This window comes from Taudactylus pleione, unplaced genomic scaffold (genome assembly GCF_031769625.1).
Source record: "Taudactylus pleione unplaced genomic scaffold, aTauple2 ptg002591l, whole genome shotgun sequence".
Lineage (NCBI taxonomy): Eukaryota > Metazoa > Chordata > Amphibia > Anura > Myobatrachidae > Taudactylus > Taudactylus pleione.
Genome location: NW_028286970.1, coordinates 305001 through 320679, shown reverse-complemented (window position 1 = coordinate 320679; position 15679 = coordinate 305001). Strand labels below are relative to the sequence as shown.

The window sequence follows — 15679 nt, the reverse complement described above, 5'->3', positions numbered from 1 at the left end:
CTGCTCTGTGACTTGGAGACTATAAGAATATGGCCGCCGGTCACCATACATGAGGACACCATGAGACTATTCAGCTGTTACTCTAGTGATGAAGCTGTGAGCGGCAGGTGCTGGTGGCTGTTAGTTACAGGACGTCCTTCCTACTTTGTGCCGCCTGATTGGCTACTCGCTGCTGCCAATCACCGCACTGAGGGGAATGAGAGGAGGGCGGTCCCCATGAGAGGAGGGGCGGGGCAGATAGAAGCCATAACAACACGGAGAAGAGAAGGAAAGGGCGTGGCTATCTAGAGGGGCGTGTCTTCTATAGCTGCAGTTACCGGATGATCCCAGGAGGAAGAGGCAGCAGGTAATCGCATTTGTAATTGTTATACGGGGGAGTGGCCTTTGGTATCGTACTATACAGGGGGAGCAGCCTGCGGTGTCCAACTATACAGGGGGTGCAGTCTGCAGCGTTCTACTATAAAGGAGGAGCAGTCTGTTGTATCCTAGTATGCAGGAAGGGTAGGCTGTGGTGTCCAACTATACAGGACGAGTAGCCTATGGTGTCTTTCTTTCAAGGATAGCAGCCTGTGTTGTCCTACTATACAGGTGGAGTGGCCTGTGGTGTCCTACTATACAGGTGGAGTGGCCTGTGGTGTCCTACTATACAGAGGAGCAGCCTGTGGTGTCCTACTATACAGGGGTGTAGCCTGTGGTGTCCTCTACAAGGGGGGCCTGCAGTGTCCTACTATAAAGGAAATGCAGCCTGTTTTGTCCTACTATGCAGGAAGGGTAGTCTGTGGTGTCCTACTATACAGGAGGAGTAGCCTACGGTGTCTTTCTTTACAAGGGAAGCGGCCTGAGCTGTTCTACTATACAGGGGGGAGTGACCTGTGGTGTCCTACCATACAGAAGGAGTGGCCTGCAGTGTCCTACTATACAGGACCTACTATATAGGGAACTGGTCTGCGGTGTCCTACTATAAAGGGAGTGGCCTGTGATGTCCTATACAGGGGGAGCAGCGTGCACTGTCTTACAAAACAGGGAGAGCAGCATGTGGTGCAATACTGTACAGTGGGAGCAGCTTGTGGATTCCTGTTAGTACTGTTATACAGGGGGAGCAGTCTGTAGTGTTCTGTTATTATTATACAGAGGGAGCAGCCTGTAGTGTCCTGTTATAGCAGCAACTGCAGAGTAATAATGAGTGGTCGAGGAATAACACATAATAGGTATAACATGTATGTATATACCAGATGATACATAACAGGAGCTGGGGAAGGATGTGTGAGAAGGACACAGACAGGCCATGTAACAAAGGGCTGCACTCCCTGAGCTGAGACTGTCTGTCAGGACGTCTTGTTATCCTGAGCAATAGAGACTCTCAGAGACAGCCAGTGGCTGTGACAGTCCCCAGATCCTCAGAGTGTCACTGATTATCCCCCAGGACATGTCTCACCCCACCCTACGCTGCACACACACGGCCGGCAGGCTGGTCACACATGTAACATACATCTGAGGTGCGGTCATTTGTCATTTCATCATTTGTGCAGAGTGACTGATGGGATTCTGTATTGTGTAACCCTTTGTGTGTCCCCTGGGCTGCCTGCTGTCCTATCCCTGTGTTATTAACCTCTTCTGTTCCCTTCCCCCTCCCCTGTGTTACTGACACCTCTGTACAGCCGTTACACCCCCTGTTGTGTGCTCTGTATTCCTACGTTACTTCCCCTCTCCCCATATCTGCACCCCTTCTGCTCTCCTGTGTACTCTCCCCTCACACCCCTGTTACCTGTATGACCTCAGTATAGTCACAGATTCTCTCCGATTCTGGAATAAATTTAAAACAAAAGTAAAAATTCCCAACATCCCTAATTCATGTGTTTGTAAAAGATTCACGTGGAGCAAATTGCACCAAATCTGTGTCTGGGAGGAATAAGACCCCCGGCCAGGAGAGGAGCATTGGTGTAACCTTATACAGTACAGCGTTGTGTGATGGCCTCTGAGGAGTCTTATGGGGCTGGGTCACAGGAACCTCTGACAGACACTGACCAGGGCTCTATGGCTGGGGGGAAAGGGGAGACTTACTGGTCACTCAGTGTTACATGTCTTACTGTGTTACATGTGTTCTCTGTGATATTTATTCCTAGATAGTCCTGCTGTGAGGAACCAAAGTATTTAATTCACGTCACACATTCTGTATTCTCACTAATTCACTGAGGATGGACATGGATGAAAGTCACAGGACTGAGAGGATCTTACATCTCACCCTGGAGATCATCTACCTGCTGACTGGGGAGGTGAGACGGTCTGGGGGTGTCACAGTGACATCACTTATATCTATAGTAATAATACAGGGACATGACTGGGGAGGTGAGGGGATCTGGGGGTGTCACAGTGACATCACTTTAATCTATAGTAATAATACAGGGACATGACTGGGGAGGTGAGGGGAGTGTCACAGTGACATCACTTATATCTATAGTAATAATACAGGGACATGACTGGGGAGGAGAGGGGATCTAGGAGTGTCACAGTGACTTCACTTATATCTATAGTAATAATACAGGGACATGACTGGGGAGGTGAGGGGAGTGTCACAGTGACATCACTTATATCTATAGTAATAATACAGGGACATGACTGGGGAGGTGAGGGGAGTGTCACAGTGACATCACTTATATCTATAGTAATAATACAGGGACATGACTGGGGAGGTGAGGGGAGTGTCACAGTGACATCACTTATATCTATAGTAATAATACAGGGACATGACTGGGGAGGTGAGGGGATCTGGGAGTGTCACAGTGACATCACTTATATCTATAGTAATAATACAGGGACATGACTGGGGAGGTGAGGGGAGTGTCACAGTGACATCACTGATATCTGTAGTAATAATACAGGGATATGACTGGGGAGGTGAGGGGATCTGGGACTGTATGCAGTGATTTCTACTTCAGGGTCCATAGGATATCCACAGGATACCTTGGGGTATAGGTGTGACGTCAGTCGCAGGGCACCAAAGAGTTAAGCTTTCAGCCTCCCAGGATGCACTAGGTCCCCCTCCTATACCCCGCCCCCGGGCCAAGACACCTCAGTTTAGTTTGGTGCCCGGCCGGAGTCGGGTGCACCTGTTGGAGTGGGGGCTAGAAGAGCCCCTGAAGCTTATTCTTCATGCAGCTGTGGCTGCACAACTGGATGTACAGCATGGACAGTCAGTCCTGACGTCCATGCTGTCTTCCCTACACCCCGCCGGTACCAGAACGCCGGTACTGATCCGGGGATGCTGGTGGGCGTCTGGGGTCACAGCTAGCGGTGACCCCAGATGCTCCGGACCATGGCCGGATTCAAGGGGGACAGATGTAAGCAGCGGGGTCCCGCGGTGGGTCCCCGCTGATCACATGGTCCTAAGTCCCCAGGCAGGGGGCTCCCTGGGGACTGGCTGCAGCGTGGAGCCAGGCGACCAACCTGCGCTTCCACTACCCCCTGGGACAGCGGACCGCAGCAGAGCGGTAGCGCTGCGGCGTCCCAGGGGTTAAATGCATGCCAGGGGAGCGCGCATTCCCTGTCTCACAGCCGGCGCCTCCCCCGCTGCACACAGCCCTCTCTGCATGCTGCCGACTGGTCCTGTGGCAGCGCTCCTCCCCCAGGCCAGCCTCCTCTCTGCTCCTCGGCGGCCATCTTCTCCAGAACGCATGGTGAACGCTGCTGGAAGCGCTGGACGGAAGCATCGTGGTCTGGGTCCCCCCGCATACCTCTCCTCCGCTGTGGCTCAGGTCTGTGTATGCAGCGCTGTGTCCTACCAGGCCCTGTGTCTGTGTAGTTGAGTGATCAGCGCTGTTAGTGCAGGAATTGTTATTTCTCTGCATTGTATGTGACTGTGCTAGCGCTGCTGCCTGTAATCTTTTCTTCATCTAAACTGTCAGCTTTATTACTGTCCCTGTTCTTTCTGCTAAAGCCCTTGCGGTGCGGTGCTGCAGGGTGGTCTCTCGCCTATTTAATACTTAATTGGTGAGAGAGGTCACATACGTGGTGCCATCATGTCTGAAAGTGATTTTCCCCTCCGGCTACAGTGTACCACGTGCAAAGTACCGTTAGCGGAGGGGGAGGGTAGCGCGGAGGGCCTTTGCCGGCAGTGTTTGTCCATGGCGCGGCCTATTACGGTTACAGCACCGGTACAGGAGCCGCCCTGGGCTTGTTTCGCTCAGGCGTTAACAGCTTTAGTGGGCCAGTTAGCTCCGCAGCCCGCGTTTACTCCGATGGGTTTGTCCCAGCAGTCTGTGGTGTCGTCACCCATGCAGGGGTTCCCACGACAATTGGTGGTACCCCACAGTCTCCCTATTTCCCCGCTCCCGGGTTCTCAGGAGCCAGCGTGGGTTAACTCCCTGACGAGTTCTGTACAGCACTTGTCGGATGTGTTGCAAGGGGAGTCTGTGATGCGGTCTCATAAAAGGCCGGTGGCGTCTCTGTCCGCTCCTTATGAGGATGACGAAGGGACGTCTGATGATGGGGAGATTCTAGATCCTTACGATCAGGAACCTCTCCATACTAAGGACGCTGATGCTAAGTCCAAAGTATATATTCCTGGACTTATTCGGGCGGTCCGCACAGCCTTGGTGATTGAGGACGAAGTTCCCCCAGCGGCTAAATCTAAGTATGCCTTTTTCAAAGATGTGAAGGGCGATGCCACAGTCTTTCCTCTTTCGGGTCAGTTGGTGGACCATTTAGAGGAGGCGTGGAAACAACCTGGCAAAAGATACCAGCCGCAGAGACGCCTGGCGGTGGCTTATCCGTTCACGGATAATTATTTTGCGAAGTGGGAATCCCCTCCACAGGTGGATTCTCACGTGACCCGTCTTGTCCGTAGTGCCACATTGCCGATGCCATCCATGTCCTCCCTTAAGGATGCTACGGACCGCAAGGTAGAAATCTGCCTGAAGTCCGCTTATTCCCTTGCAGGGGGGGCAGCACGGCCGGCTATGGCCATTTGCTGGGTTGCCAGAGCGATGGAGCGCTGGGCGGATTCATTAGAGGCTTCTTTTGAATCCGACTGTCCGGCCGATCAGGCGGAGTTGATTGGCAATCTCCGTGATTCGGCCACCTACATCAACGAGGCGGCTCTAGACATTAGTACTCTGGTGTCTAGAATTTCTTCAGCAGCGGTAGCTGCTCGTCGCACCTTGTGGCTGCGATCCTGGAAGGCGGACGCAGATTCCAAGAAAGGTCTGGAAGCGTTGCCGTTTACCGGAGAAGTTCTCTTCGGTCCGGATCTGGATAAGATTGTGGCAACGCTGGTGGCAGCCAAATCTGCCTGTCTCCCGTCGGCCGCTGCTCCTTCTGGTTCGGGACCATCGTCCTTTCGGTCATCTAGGGCCCAGGGCAGGCCCAAACCAGTCGTTTCCTCGACAGGCTGGCCCTAAGAAATCGGTCAAGCCCCGGAAGCAGGCATGGAGTACCAGACGTCCGGCCCCCAAGCCAGATGACAAGCCTGCGGCCTGACGGTCCGGGCCTCCCTTTGGGGGATCCCAGGGTGGGAGGCCGCCTGCTACAGTTCGCCCAGTGTTGGTCGACCACTACGACAGACACTTGGGTTCTGGAGGTGGTTTCTCACGGATACGCCCTCTCCTTCCGGCACAGACCCCCGGCTCGCTTCTTCACCACGGGTCTCCCATCAGACCGGAACAAGGCTACGGAGCTGCGGAAGGTATTGCACACTATGCTCCAGGCTGGAGTTAAAGTGGCGGTTCCATTCTCCCAGAGGGGCCAGGGTTTCTATTCAAATCTATTTTTGGTACAGAAACCCAATGGGTCATATCGTCCGATTCTCAACCTCAAAGCACTCAACAAGTCTTTGCGGGTCCCGAAGTTTCGGATGGAGACCCTACGGTCCATCATTCTGGCGCTGGAACCTGGGGACTACTTGGTGTCATTGGACATACAGGACGCTTACCTGCATGTCCCTATTCTTTGGCGCCATCAACAGTTCCTCAGGTTCGCAATCAGCAGCGACCACTTCCAGTTTAGGGCGTTACCTTTTGGCCTGGCAACAGCACCACGTGTTTTCACCAAGGTAATGGCGGTCATGGCGGCTTCTCTGCGGCTGCAGGGAGTCCGCATGTTGCCGTATTTGGACGACCTGTTATTGGTGGCAGGATCTCCAGAGCTCCTGTTACGCCACTTGGACCTGACCATTGCACTGCTGCAATGGCACGGCTGGCTAATCAACTGGCAGAAGTCCACTCTAATCCCGTCTCGGAGGATTCTGCATCTTGGAGCCTTATTGGACTCGGGACAGCAAAGGATCTTCGTGACGGAGGACAAGATCTCTGCTTTACAGTCAAGGGTGCGCAGTTGTCTGCACAGCCGCCGGGTGTCCTTACACTCGGCGATGAGGTTACTGGGCTCCATGGTGTCGGTGTTCGACATGGTGGAATACGCCCAGTTTCACTCCAGACCTCTGCAGCACCTGATCCTGTCCAAGTGGAACGGGCTGACTCAGTCTCTGAAGTCCCAGACGATTGTGCTCACCCAGGAGGTTCGCCTGTCCCTTACGTGGTGGTTACAGACGACCCACCTCAACAAGGGACGTCCGTTCTGGGTTCCAAATTGGGTCCTGTTGACAACGGACGCCAGTCTTCGGGGCTGGGGAGCAGTTTCGGGTCCACACTTGTTCCAGGGCAGGTGGACGCCGACAGAAGCGGAGCTTCCAATAAATATCTTGGAACTCCGTGCGGTCTTCAATGCTCTCCAGCAGGCACAGCGGTTTCTCCAGGGTCGCCCGGTGCAGGTCCAGTCGGACAACGCTACCACCGTGGCCTACATAAACAGGCAAGGAGGAACTCGCAGTCGGGCGGCTCTCGTAGAGGTCTCTCGGATCCTGGTTTGGGCGGAGCGCAATCTTCCGGCCATATCAGCGGTCTTCATCCCGGGAGTGCTCAATTGGGAGGCGGACTTTCTAAGTCGCCAGGACGTTCATCCGGGGGAATGGTCCCTGCACCCGGACGTTTTTCAACTACTGGTGGACAGGTGGGGTCTTCCAGAAATCGACCTCATGGCGTCCCGGCACAACAACAAGTTGCCGGTGTACGGGTCTCGCACAAGAGACGAAGGGGCGTCTCTGGTGGATGCTCTGTCCGTCCGGTGGACGTTCCGGTTCGCATACCTGTTCCCTCCGGTCTCCCTTCTTCCACGGGTAATCCGGAAATTCAAACAGGAAGGAGGGACGCTCCTGTTGATAGCTCCCGCGTGGCCCAGACGGCACTGGTTCTCAGACCTTCAGGGTCTGTCCGTGGACATTCCTCTGCGGTTGCCGCTACGACCGGACCTTCTGTCTCAGGGTCCTTGCCTTCACCCGGACCTGACTCGGCTGTCTTTGACGGCGTGGCTGTTGAGACGGCCATGCTGAGGTCCCGGGGGTTTTCCAGCTCTGTGGTGCGTACCATGTTGCGAGCTCGGAAACCGTCTTCCGCGAGGATATACCATCGCGTGTGGCATACGTTCTTCCAGTGGTGTCGACCGAGAGGTTATGCACCGCGGGAGTTTCGTCTGTCTCGGATTCTCGCCTTCCTGCAAGCGGGACTAGATCATGGGCTTCGCCTTGCTTCTTTGAAGGTACAGGTTTCGGCCCTATCTGTCTGGTTTCACCGTAGGATTGCTACAATCCCGGATGTGCGCACCTTTATGCAGGGTGTTCTCCGCATTCAGCCGCCCTTTGTTCCACCTGTGGCGCCTTGGGATTTGGCTGTGGTCCTGAGGGCTCTCCAAGGACCGCCGTTTGAACCACTGGGCTCAGTGGATCTTAAATGGCTAACAGCTAAGACTGTTTTCCTTCTGGCCATTGCTTCGGCCAGACGTGTTTCTGAGTTAGGGGCTCTTTCTTGTAGACCCCCTTTCTTGGTTTTTTATGGGAACAGGGCAGTGCTCCGCACTCGGCCCGAGTTTCTTCCCAAAGTTGTTTCCCAGTTTCATATTAACGAGGAAATAGTTGTTCCGGCCTTTAACTCACCGGGTCTTTCCGTGGGTGAGGCCTCTTTGGATGTTGTGCGGGCCTTAAGGACTTATGTTGACCGCACTTCTTCGTTTAGGAAGTCGGACGCTTTGTTTGTCCTCTTTGGCTTCCGTAAAAAGGGTTGGCCTGCTTCAAAGCAAACTTTGGCAGCCTGGATCCGTATGGCTATTTCTGAAGCTTATCTTCATGAAGGCCTACCGGTCCCTCCTTCTCTGAAGGCTCATTCCACTAGGTCTGTGGGTCCTTCGTGGGCAGCTCGACGTGGTGCCTCGGCAGTTCAGATCTGCAAGGCTGCTACGTGGTCTTCTGTCCATACCTTCGTGAGGTATTACAGGTTTGACACCTTCGCCTCTCAGGATGCTTCCTTCGGGCGGCGGATTCTCCTTTCTGCACAGGAGCGTCCCCACCCTTAAAGGATACTGCTTTGGGACATCCCCAAGGTATCCTGTGGATACCCTATGGACCCTGAAGTAGAAAATATGAGATATGGTAAGAACTTACCCTTGTTATCTCTATTTCTACGAAGTCCATAGGGTTCCACAGGACTCCCGCCCTGTCGCACCTGTGCTGCAGATGGGCTTTGCTCTGGTCACCGGTTTTCCGTCTCCCTCTGGTGAGAATGTGATTCTTGTATGTGTCCAGATCTTTGTTCTCTCTCTTCCTTCTCCTCCTCCGGCCTATGGCTTGGTAACTAACTGAGGTGCCTTGGCCCGGGGGCGGGGTATAGGAGGGGGACCTAGTGCATCCTGGGAGGCTGAAAGCTTAACTCTTTGGTGCCCTGCGACTGACGTCACACCTATACCCCAAGGTATCCTGTGGAACCCTATGGACTTCGTAGAAATAGAGATAACAAGGGTAAGTTCTTACCATATCTCATATTATTTGGTGTCTTCCCCAATAAACAGGGTTACTCAGTAGTGAAGAAGACATCCGGTGAGTGTGAGACACCCAGCAGCCGTCCCCTTGTGTCAGGTATACTAAGGAGGACCCAGCGCCCCATCACGGTGCCGCCACCTTACTCACTTTTACGTAAGAGACACAGTGACCTGAATATCTTGGAATTCACCAAAAAGAACATTCACCTGCTGACTGGAGAGGTGACTGCAGGGAATGGGACATTATACAGTAACACCAGGGGATGTGTCTGGGTGATGACCGGAGAGGTGACTGCTGGGAATGGGACATTATAACCAGGGGATGTGTCTGGGTGATGACTGGAGAGGTGACTGCTGGGAATGGGACATTATACAGTAACACCGGGGGATGTGTCTGGGTGATGACTGGATAGGTGACTGCTGGGAATGGGACTTTATACAGTAACACCAGAGGATGTGTCTGTGTGATGACTGGAGAGGTGACTGCTGGGAATAGGACATTATACAGTAACACCAGGGGATGTGTCTGGGTGATGACTGGAGAGGTGACTGCTGGGAATAGGACATTATACAGTAACACCAGGGGATGTGTCTGGGTGATGACTGGAGAGGTGACTGCTGGGAATAGGACATTATACAGTAACACCAGGGAATGTGTCTGGGTGATGACTGGAGAGGTGACTGCAGGGAATAGGACATTTTACAGTAACACCGGGGGATGTGTCTGGGTGATGACTGGAGAGGTGACTGCTGGGAATAGGACATTATACAGTAACACCAGGGGATGTGTCTGGGTGATGACTGGAGAGGTGACTGCTGGGAATGGGACATTATACAGTAACACCAGGGGATGTGTCAGGGTGATGACTGGAGAGGTGACTGCTGGGAATGGGACATTACACAGTAACACCAGGGGATGTGTCTGGGTGATGACTGGAGAGATGACTGCTGGGAATGGGACATTATACAGTAACACCAGGGGATGTGTCTGGGTGATGACTGGAGAGGTGACTGCTGGGAATGGGACATTATAACCAGGGGATGTGTCTGGGTGATGACTGGAGAGGTGACTGCTGGGAATGAGACATTATACAGTAACACCAGGGGATTTGTCTGGGTGATGACTGTATCATTGTGTGTGTCAGGTTCTAATAAGGTGTCAGGATGTCACTGTCTATGTCTCCATGCAGGAGGAGGAGTATATAGAGGAACACAGGGGTCTGTACAAGGACGTGATGATGGAGAATCACCGGCCCCTCACATCACTGGGTAAGAGGAGACTGTCATTTATTGTACAGGGGAGAGCAGGTATGGGGCCCCCCTATATACACACATCATATGATAATCACATATATACAATGTACTCAGTCTCTATGTGTCTCCTACAGATGGACCCAGTAACAGAAATACCCCAGAGAGATGTCCCCATCCTCTTTATTCACAGGATTGTACAGAGGAGAATCACAGGACCCCACAGGAGCATCAGGTATATGGGATTTAGGGTCTCAACAATATACCACAGTGACACTTTATATGATGTGTACAGAAGCTGTGTGTGTATTATACAATGATATTATACTGTGTAATCTCTGTCTATGACATCAGACATTAGTAACGTGTTGCATAGCTGCTGTAGTGTGTGGTGTGAGCTATCTGCACTGTGTCCTACTCCTAGTAATACCTAGAACCCAGTGATACGTCTCTGTGCGTTGTTGGGGAGCGCTGTGGGCGGTGTCTTTATGTCCCGTAGACAGATTACTGCAGTGATGTATAGCCGGATCTGTGCGGATGTGGATTGTTGATAGCATGCAGGAGGAGGGACGGCTAAGAAGCTGCGACGGAGGGTGTCACTGTTACATGTAGTGCATGTAGGCTTACATGCACTATGATAGCTACAATGGGGAGAGAGGAAGAGGAGACGTCATATAGGACAAGTGTTAGGGGAGAGAATAGGGGGGATTGGAAAGGAAGAGACAGGAGAGAGACTGGAAGGAGAATCAGTTACATAACAGACAGGAGTAAGGACAGAAGGGTCGTTATTATATAATCACCACATGGGGGAATGTGACATACATGGAATATAGGGCCTCATTCAGACCCACTTGCAAGCGGCTGTCCGCTCGCAAGTGGGTCGATGGTGTGCACTGCGCATGCGCACGACGGAGGGAGCTCCGTCGTGCGCATGCGCCAGACGCGACGAGCGAAGGACTTTCCTTCGCTCGTTGTGACTGATCAAAGGGGGCGTGCTGTCGATGTTGATTGACAGCACGCCCCCTTTGGTGGGCGTGCCTGCCAGACGGAGGCGTTTCCAAGGGAACGCCTACCGTCAGAAGCCGGCCCCACTGACATCACTAGTGATGTCAGTGGGAGTGATTTTGGCTCTGATGGAGCCAAAATCACTCCAGGGCTTGTGGTCGAAAACCCCGACCACAGGCTCCTGCTCGCACTGGCGATGGTCAAGACCATCGCGACCATCATCCTGCACGCTCGTATGTGCTGTGGGTAGTGACCCACAGCTATACGAGCGTCCAGGAGGACGCTCCATTTTTATGGAGGACGGCCCTCATTCAGAGCGAGCGCTCTGCTCAGAGCGTCCGGCTCTGAATGAGGGCCATAATATGGAGAGGATAAAGTATACATAACAGAAAGGAGTAAGGACAGAAGGGTAATTATTATATAGTCACCACATGGGGAAATGTGACATACAGGGAATATAATATATAGAGGATAAAGTATACATAACAGACAGGAGTAAGGACAGAAGGGTCATTATTATATAGTCACCACATGGGAGAATGTGACATACAGGGAATATAATATATAGAGGATAAAGTATACATAACAGACAGGAGTAAGGACAGAATGGTAATTATTATATAGTCACCACATGGGGGGAATGTGACATACATGGAATATAATACAGAGAGGATAAAGTATACATAACAGAAAGGAGTAAGGACAGAAGGGTAATTATTATACAATCACCACATGGGAGAATGTGACATACAGGGAATATAATATTGAGAGGATAAAGTATACATAACAGACAGGAGTAAGGACAGAAGGGTAATTATTATATAATCACCACATGGGGGAATGTGACATACAGGGAATATAATATGGAGAGGATAAAGTATACATAACAGACAGGAGTAAGGACAGAAGGGTCATTATTATATAGTCACCACATGGGAGAATGTGACATACATGGAATATAATAAGGAGAGGATAAAGTATACATAACATACAGGAGTAAGGACAGAAGGGTTATTATTATATAGTCACCACATGGGGGAATGTGACATACATGGAATATAATATGGAGAGGATAAAGTATACATAACAGACAGGAGTAAGGACAGAAGGGTCATTATTATATAGTTACCACATGGGGGAGTGACATACATGGAATATAATATGGAGAGGATAAAGTATATGTAACAGACAGGAGTAAGGACAGAAGGGTCATTATTATATAGTCACCACATGGGGGAATGTGACATACAGGGAATATAATATGGAGAGGATAAAGTATACATAACAGACATGAGTAAGGACAGAAGGATAATTATTATATAGTCACCACATGGGGGAATGTGACATACATGGAATATAATATATAGAGGATAAAGTATACATAACAGACAGGAGTAAGGACAGAAGGGTCATTATTATATAGTCACCACATGGGGGAATGTGACATACATGGAATATAATATGGAGAGGATAAAGTATACATAACAGACAGGAGTAAGGACAGAAGGATAATTATTATATAATCACCACATGGAGGAATGTGACATACATGGAATATAATACGGAGAGGATAAAGTATACATAACAGACAGGAGTAAGGACAGAAGGGTCATTATTATATAGTCACCACATGGGAGAATGTGACATACATGGAATATAATATGGAGAGGATAAAGTATACATAACAGACAGGAGTAAGGACAGAAGGGTCATTATTATATAGTCACCACATGGGGAAATGTGACATACAGGGAATATAATATATAGAGGATAAAGTATACATAACAGAAAGGAGTAAGGACAGAAGGGTAATTATTATATAGTCACCACATGGGGGAATGTGACATACATGGAATATAATACGGAGAGGATAAAGTATACACAACAGACAGGAGTAAGGATAGAAGTGTAAGTATTATATAATCACCACATGGAGGAATGTGACATACATGGAATATAATATGGAGAGGATAAAGTATACATAACAGACAGGAGTAAGGACAGAAGGGTCATTATTATATAGTCACCACATGGGGGAGTGACATACATGGAATATAATATGGAGAGGATAAAGTATATGTAACAGACAGGAGTAAGGACAGAAGGGTAATTATTTTTAAGTATTGTTTTTATTGAGCAAATCACAATAAAATAGAACAGACAAATATTCAAACATAGATTACAGCACAAAATATGCATATGGAATATAAGCTGTAACTATATATAACAATAATATAGTAATTACTTTTTTTTTATTATAAAACAAAATATAGATGCAAGAAAAATATCTAACAGCAACGGTGTGGCAAACCGTCAAAAAGTAGTAGAGAAAAAAAAGAAGAGGAAAAAAAAGAATTGAAAAAAACTATAAAAAAAACAAAAGTAGATATAAGGAGATAAGGGTGGCTGGACTCTAAACGGGAAGGCATTCCTTCAATCTAGATGCAAAAGAGAAAAAAAAAAGGGGTTAAATATTGAATGGAGTTGGAATATTTTGGTGTGTCAACCAAGGGCCCTACACCTTATCAAAAGATTTTGATGAGTTACATAATATAGCAGTCATATATTCCATCTTGTAGATGTTCCAAACCCGTGATAGTATTACCTGCATAGGAGAAGGATCAGGGTTTTTCCAATCCGCTGCTATCTGGCAGGTCATAGCGGACACTATGTGTCGGAATAACTTATTCTGATATTGTGATAGGGAGGGCAGATATAAGGGGAGAAGAAAATGCTGAGGATCAGAGGGAATAGTGGTCTCAAAGAGGCACGAGAGAAGATCAACAACCTCCTGCCATATACTAGTGAGTTTGGGATAAGTCCACCAAATGTGCAAAAAAGTGCCCTCGCCACTACAGTTCCTCCAGCACCTATCCGAAACATCGGGAAACATTACTTGCAGGCGCGAAGGCACATAATACCATCGATACAGCAATTTATAGATATTTTCTTTAATTTTGACGCAGATAGAACTGGCAGCGGCGTTGTCCCAAATTTCCGTCCAATCCTCAGCATCTATAGGGTGCCCCAGATCACGCTCCCACGCCAATTCATGAGAGTCCCGATCAGGACTGACCTCCTCCCCCAATAAAGAATAAATAGTAGAGATAAGACCCCTAGTGGAAGGACGTCTCCAACATATAGACTCAAAACAGGTCAAAGGTCTACTAATCAAAATTGAACTAATTTTAGAATGGAAGTGTCTAATTTGTAAAAAGCGAAAAAAATCTTTGGATGGAATTGCTACTGTATCTTGAATTTCAGAAAATTGTGGAAAATTATTATCTATAGTGATGTAATTTAAATAGTAAATATCACCCAATGACCAAGCAGTAAAGGATGATTTGTGTAAGCCTGGATTATGGAGTAATGGTATCAAAGGGGATGGGCTTGGAGCTAACTTAAACCGTCTGTTAACCAAGTCCCAAATTGCTAAAGAACGGGAAATTACAGGGTGGGAAGAAACCATCCGGGGGCGATGAATCCTAGATATCCATAACAGGGAAGACACAGTGGTCAGTCCCAATTCCTCGGCTTCGATAGCAACCCAGACCTTCCCCGCATTAAAGTTACACCACTGAGCACAGTGAGAGAGCTGCGCAGCATAATAATATTTTTTAAAATCAGGAATACCCAACCTCCTCCCCTGGAGGGACGCTGAAGCAGCTTTAGTCTGATCCGTGGGCGTTTCCGGTTCTATATGAAATATGAAGTCTGATACTGAAGGAATTTGAAAACGTAGGGGGGAATATAAATCAGGAGGGTCTGAAATAGATACAAGAGTCGGGGGAGAACGCTCATCTTAACCGAATGTATTCTACCTATCCAAGAAATAAAATAATTGGACCAGTCACACAAATCAGACTTAATGCTATCTAGCGGGTGAGGAAAGTTTGCCTGAAACAGCTGATGATAGTGATGGGTTAAGAAAACACCAATGTATTTGATCTTCTTTTTATGCCAGGTACAAGGGAGAATGGCTTCAAGGGTTTGTTTTAGGGTAGCTGGGATATAGAAATCGAGAACTTCAGTCTTGGAAACATTAATTTTATAACCCGAGTGTTGAGAATATAAATTTATTTCCTCTAGAAGTGAATTTAGGGATTGGGCTGGGTCAGTGAGAGAAACTAAGACATCATCGGCATATAATGCAATTTTATATTCAGAGGGGCCTGTGGATATTCCAGAAATAGAGCTATTACAACGGATCCTTGCAGCCAATGGTTCCATAACAAGTGCAAATATTAAGGGAGAGAGGGGGGCAACCCTGCCGAGTACTGTTAGTGATCCCAAAACTAGAAGAGTAAACACCATTAACCGAGACCCGTGCCGTGGGGGAACGATAGAGCGCCGAGACACCATCTAAAAATTTGCCCGAGAAACCCATTTTGTCTAGGACAGCAAATATAAAGGGCCAAGAAATGCGGTCGAAAGCCTTCTCCGCGTCTAGAGCTAAAATCAAGGAGGGGAGTTTCCTCTTATGAATAGTGTATCAAATCAATAGCCCTTCTAGTGTTATCTGATGCCTGACGTCCAGGTATAAAACCAACCTGATCCGGATGTA

General features: G+C 49.1%; 1 protein-coding gene across 1 annotated transcript in view; it reads left to right on the top strand.

The window, feature by feature from the left end:
* Positions 1-249: 249 nt before the first annotated feature.
* Positions 250-15679, top strand: part of LOC148431249 (uncharacterized) — a 97038-nt gene continuing 81608 nt past the window's right edge. Inside the window, exons 1-5 of the mRNA XM_088466164.1 lie at positions 250-346; positions 2124-2273; positions 8890-9081; positions 10050-10128; positions 10248-10345. Coding sequence (XP_088322290.1) covers positions 2196-2273; positions 8890-9081; positions 10050-10128; positions 10248-10345 — 447 coding nt within the window. The 5' untranslated portion in view covers positions 250-346; positions 2124-2195. The remainder of the gene's footprint in view (positions 347-2123; positions 2274-8889; positions 9082-10049; positions 10129-10247; positions 10346-15679) is intronic.